The sequence below is a fragment of the Panthera pardus genome, unplaced genomic scaffold (assembly GCF_024362965.1).
Source record: "Panthera pardus isolate Hobbes unplaced genomic scaffold, ASM2436296v1 HiC_scaffold_24, whole genome shotgun sequence".
Lineage (NCBI taxonomy): Eukaryota > Metazoa > Chordata > Mammalia > Carnivora > Felidae > Panthera > Panthera pardus.
In genome coordinates, this window is record NW_026526810.1 from 138,546,313 (window position 1) to 138,551,812 (window position 5,500).

At 71.1% G+C, this 5,500-nt stretch overlaps 1 protein-coding gene across 3 annotated transcripts; it reads left to right on the forward strand.

Moving 5' to 3' along the window:
• Window positions 1-425: 425 nt before the first annotated feature.
• TMEM121 (transmembrane protein 121) lies at window positions 426-5,234 on the forward strand. Of its 3 annotated transcripts, none has more exons than XM_053889930.1 (2): window positions 426-620; window positions 4,068-5,234. In XM_053889930.1, exon 2 carries the CDS (start codon window positions 4,241-4,243, stop codon window positions 5,195-5,197), a length of 957 nt encoding a protein of 318 aa, XP_053745905.1. In that variant the 5' UTR covers window positions 426-620; window positions 4,068-4,240; the 3' UTR covers window positions 5,198-5,234. The 3 variants fall into 3 exon arrangements, with proteins under 3 accessions (XP_053745905.1, XP_053745903.1, XP_053745904.1); XM_053889928.1 differs by lacking the exon at window positions 426-620 and adding an exon at window positions 2,038-2,143; XM_053889929.1 differs by lacking the exon at window positions 426-620 and adding an exon at window positions 2,049-2,147.
• Window positions 5,235-5,500: the final 266 nt, after the last annotated feature.

Here is a 5,500-nt window from a genome sequence, read left to right on the forward strand (position 1 = left end):
GCAAGGCCGTGAGGGGCTGTCTTGAGAGATATGGCTGGGGGGCCGGCAGGGCCAGGCTGGGGGCAGCTCTACAGCCAGGCCCGGGAGCTTGGTCCTCTTGTCAAGGCCATGGGGACACCTCGTGAGGGGGTCACAGTCAGACTGGCAAGTTGGGAAGGTCCATCACGGGTGAAACTGTGTCTCCCCAAAGATATGTTTAAGTCCTGACCCCTGGAACGTCCAAATGCGACCTCATTTGGAAACGAGGCCTTTGCAGATGCCATCAAGTTAGGATGAGGTCACTGGGTGGGCCTTTCCAACATCACATGTTTTCACGAGAAGAAGACAGACGCACAGGGAAAGGCCGCGTGATGTCCGAGGCGGATGGGAGTGGTGCGTCCACAAGCCAAGGAAGGGGAGGGGTTGCCGGCGGCCGCCAGAGCCGAGGTGCCACCCCGGAGTCCTAGTCCTAACCGTCCTCACCCGCTCTGGGCCCACCCTCGAGGGCCACGCCTCCGCGCCCAGGCAATGTTAACACAAAGGGGAGAGCCAGGAGGGGGAGCGCCGCGAGGTCAGCGCAGAGTCGCCAGGGTGCTGGGGGTGGGGCAGGAGGTGTGCGGAGCCCTGGAGCAGCTTTGCAGGTTTGAGGCTAAGGACTGGGCTTTTAGAGCACTTGGGCGAGGTGGGCAGGGCAGAGGGGTGAGGTGGGCGAGGTGGGCAGGGTGAGGGTGAGGTGGGCAGGGCAGAGGGGAGAGGCTGCAGGGGCTGAGGGGGCAGCTCCTTCCCGACAGTGGAGGCCACAGGGAGGTGCTTCTGGTCTCTTCCTACGCAGCCCGTCCCTCCTCTGCCTCCTGGGGCTGCCAGGGTGCAGCTGGTGCTCCCTGGGGCGGAGGCGGTGGGGGTCGTGTGCCCTGGGCCTTCTCCCCACCTCCCTCCGTATTGCCTTTTGTGCCTTGAGGCAGGGGGGCTTCTGGAGGCCTCTGGGGGAGAGGATCCACCCCGAGGGGTCTGGGGCCCCTCCCTGGGTACAAAGACAGCTTCGGGGTCCTGACCACACAGGTTCCTGCCAGTGAAAGCAGATGTGGGGGCTGGTATCTCCCAAGCAGCCACCCCGAGGGGTTCACCGCAGTAAGTTCTCACAGCACCTCATCTGTGCTTCTTGTGGGTCGGTGGCCTGGGCAGCCCAGGGTCCTGGCTTCCCTTGGGCCAGAGACGTCCCCGCCCCCGGCGCCGAGGGAGCGTGGCAGTCCCATAGTCTCCTGCACAGACCGCATCACCCGTGTGGACCCAAGCACGGCTCAGGGCCTCAGTGTAAGCAGACCTGGTGTGAGTCGTGCCTCACCCCTTTGCATCAGGGGGATGCCGGTGCCCCTGCACCTCTCTGACGCTCCTCTCCTCCTCTGTCGGAGGGACGTGGGATGTGGGAGAGCAGGCATTAGGTGGGCTCCCCTCCTCCCACCCTAAGGCAGACGGCCTGGGGTGTGCGGTGGAGGCTCCGTGAGGACACAGTGGTGACCGGGGTTGGAGGAAGGAAGCCTGAGCCTCCAAACCCGAGCGAGCGCCTGGACGGCTGAAGACGAAGGCCACCGGCTGCTCTTGTCTCCCACCCTCTGAAGGAAGCCAGGAAGGCTGGAGAGATCCGGGACCCGGGGCTCTTTGGCACGCGGCACCGACACCCACCGCACTGTCCCCACAGGCCGCTTGCACAGGGCCGGTGGTCAGCCCGGGCCCGCGTCCGGACCAGCTCCGCGGCAGGGAACGGGGTCCTCGGGCTGCCTGTCGAGGGCGAGTGGGGTCACCCTGGTGGGCGGCCTGGGTGGGGCCGCAGCGGGATTTCAGGGCGTGAGCGGGACTGAAGACCCGGCTGTGGGGTGAAGCAGGGTGCAGGGGCTTCCCGGGGATGGCGCGCGGGTCCGGCGGTGTCCAGCTCCCCGGGGCCAGCGGTCGCCGGCACCGCTGCGGCGCCGGGCTGTCGCCGTGGCAACCGGTGCTGCGGGGGGGGGGGGGGGGGGGCGGGGCGGGGCGCCGGGACCCCCCACCGCGCGGGGCGGGGCCTCGGGCGGGGGCGGGGCCTCGGCGGGGGCCGCGCCGAGAGCCGCGAGGGGAGCGAGCACGGCGCAGGGAGCGCGGCCTCGGCCCGGCGCGGAGGCTCGGCGGGCCGGCGGTGGGTAGGCGCGGGGCCGGGGGGTGCGAGCGGGGCGAGCGGGGGGTCGGGCGCAGGGGCTGGGATGCGCAGCGGCGCTGCAGGGCCGGGCCCGGCTTGGGCAGAAGGGCGGAGACGCAGCCTGTCTGGGGCAGCCTGGGTCTGGTCGGCGCTGGCGGCCCCTTCCTGTCCGCCCCCATCGGTGGGCACCGAAGGGGCGGCTCGGGGAGGGGGCGGGCAGGCGGCACGCGGGGGACCGCAGGGCCAGCCCAGGACGAGCCAGGGCAGGAGGGCCTGGGGCCAGCTCCCCAGGGAGAGGCCGGGCAGGGTGTGCGGGAGCGGTGGTCAGGCCCTGGCTCCGGCTTTCTGGGGCGGGGGCGGGGGATCCCCCTGCGAGCTCTCGTGGGGATGGGGTCTGTCCTGGCATCGTCAACCCGGGTTTGATGAGTGGCTGAGAGAGGGAACGAGAAAGCCAAGCAGTAGATGGGGAGGGGTGAGCGGTGCAGCGGCTCTCTGGCTATTTGGCCTGGCCAAGGGCTGGGAGGAAGGCCATTCCCAGGCCGCTGCTGGAGCCAGAGGAGGCAGGGTGGGAGGAGGCCCCTTGGGTCACGCGTGCCCACCTGGTGGCTGAAAATGGGGTGAGGGTGTGGTGTGGGTGGGGAGCAGGGGCTCCAGACACTGTTTTGGTAGGGACATGGTGCTATGACCCCCCTCCCCCCAAGGAACCCTTCGCTGGAGGTGTCTGAGCTCACAGTGGGGGGGGGGGGGGGTCCTGTGTGTGGCTGCAGGGACCCCTGGGTGGGACAGCAGCCGTGTTGAGGTCAGGAGTGGGGGTGTGGATTTGGAGGAGGGCCTCCTTCCTCAGTCTTGAGGGCGGTGGTGTCACTAGGGGCAGGCTTCACAGGCACGGGGGACATTAAATTTTATGTCCTTGTCTAGACAGGGCAGTAAACAGAGCCCAGGGCCAGAGGTGCTGCGGAGGGGAGAGGCGGGCTGAGGGGGCCTGGCTGGAAGTGAGTGGAAGTAAGTCTGCAAAGTGACTTTCAGTGGGTGACGGGTGCGGGCCCAGGTGTGGGGACCCAGTCTGGTGTGGGACTCTGACCAGCACAGTCACGACGATGCCAAGGGTGTGAGAAGTATAGGGGTCTGCAGAGCCCAAAGAAGGTCCCTGTGGGTGAGAGCGCAGGGCGGGCTTCCTGAGACGGCCCCAAAGGTGCGGGGGGGGGGGGGGGGGGGAGTGGCAGATGGCCACCCCTTCGCGGGGAGCAGGGCAGCGTACCTGGCGGGACAGGCGTCCACTGGCACGAGCCTCCGTAGGCAATGGGAGCCCTGGTGAAACGGGGCAGGGACTGGTCCACCGCCTGTGGACGGGTGTGTGGGGGCACCGAGTCCGCCGAGGTAGGGGTGGCGATGCTTGTGGGAGGGGATCCTCAGCACTTGGATGACCCTCAGTCCTGGACCAGAAAACACGCCCGGAGCGCCAGCGCAGCGCCCAGGGAAGGGGCCTGGGCCTCCGCGGGCCTCGGGGGCTCCGAGAGCGCACAGAGCTGAGGCCGCAGGCCCGCTTCCCGCCCAGCAAAGCGCCCGGGGGCGAGAGGACGCCGGAGGGCCGACGGCGTGGGCCCAGCAGGGGCAGACCGCCGGGGCCCGGGGATGCGCGCGGCCGGGAGAAACCACTTCCGTTCCATTTCCTTCCCGGCGGCCGCGGGAAGCCGGTCTCGGGTCTCAGGCAGGGCTGCAGCGCCCCCTGGAGGCCCCGCTCCCGGCTCCGGGTCCCCGCGAGCGCACCGGCGCGTGCGTGCGACAGAAGCCCCCCGGCGCCCCCGCGCGGGGACAGCGCCCCGCGCAGGAAGCGCGTCCCGGGGGCTGGGGGGAGGGGAGGGGAGGGGAGGGCGGAGGCTGTCCCCCGGGCTGCGCCCTCACCGTCTCCTCTGGTCTTCCCCAGGTTCCGAGCTCGCCGGCCGGCAGCGGTGGCGCCCTCAGAGCGGCTGGACGGGTCCTGTCGCGCCATGCCCGCGGGCTGAGCGCCGCCGCCGCCGCCGCCTCCGCCGCCGCAGGGCCTCGTCCCGCCTCGCGTGGGGGCCACGCGCGCCCAGGCCGGGGCCCCGGCGGCCGACCATGGTGCTGCCGCCCCCGGACCGGCGCCACGTGTGCCTGACCACGCTGGTGATCATGGGCAGCATGGCGGTCATGGACGCGTACCTGGTGGAGCAGAACCAGGGCCCGCGCAAGATCGGCGTGTGCATCATCGTGCTGGTGGGCGACGTGTGCTTCCTGCTGGTGCTGCGCTACGTGGCCGTGTGGGTGGGCGCCGAGGTGCGCACGGCCAAGCGCGGCTACGCCATGATCCTCTGGTTCCTGTACATCTTCGTGCTGGAGATCAAGCTGTACTTCATCTTCCAGAACTACAAGGCGGCGCGGCGAGGCGCGGCCGACCCGGTGGCGCGCAAGGCACTGACGCTGCTGCTGTCGGTGTGCGTGCCCGGCCTGTTCCTGCTGCTGGTGGCGCTCGACCGCATGGAGTACGTGCGCACCTTCCGCAAGCGCGAGGACCTGCGCGGCCGCCTCTTCTGGGTGGCGCTGGACCTGCTGGACCTGCTGGACATGCAGGCCAATCTGTGGGAGCCGCCGCGCACCGGGCTGCCGCTGTGGGCCGAGGGCCTCACCTTCTTCTACTGCTACATGCTGCTGCTGGTGCTGCCGTGCGTGGCGCTCAGCGAGGTCAGCATGCAGGGCGAGCACATCGCGCCGCAGAAGATGATGCTCTACCCCGTGCTCAGCCTCGCCACCGTCAACGTGGTGGCCGTGCTGGCGCGTGCCGCCAACATGGCGCTCTTCCGCGACAGTCGCGTCTCGGCCATCTTCGTGGGCAAGAACGTGGTGGCGCTGGCCACCAAGGCCTGCACCTTCCTCGAGTACCGCCGCCAGGTGCGGGACTTCCCGCCGCCCGCGCTCGCGCTGGAGCTGCAGCCGCCGCCGCCGCAGCGCAACTCGGTGCCGCCGCCCCCGCCGCTGCACGGCCCGCCCGGCCGCCCCCACGGGCCCTCGCCCACGCGCGACGCCCTGGGCACGTGACGGGGCCCCGCGCGGCTTGCATGGGATGGGGTGGGGGCGGGCTCCCCCCCCCCCCCCCAGGGCCAGGTGGGGGCGGGCTCCCCCCCCCCCCCCCCAGGGCCAGGTTTGGCGAGTGCCCCGGCCGGGGCGGGGGTGGGGGGTGGGGGCGCCGCGGGCCGCTTCTTCATCTCAGGAATCCCTCGGACCGCGGACTCGCAGCCCAGCGCCCCAGCCGGCCCCCAGCGCGCCCGGCCTGCCCCCAGCGCCCAGTGCGCCGGCCGGTGGGGGGCGGGGGGCGGCTGGGAAGGGAGGACAGAGTGGGCG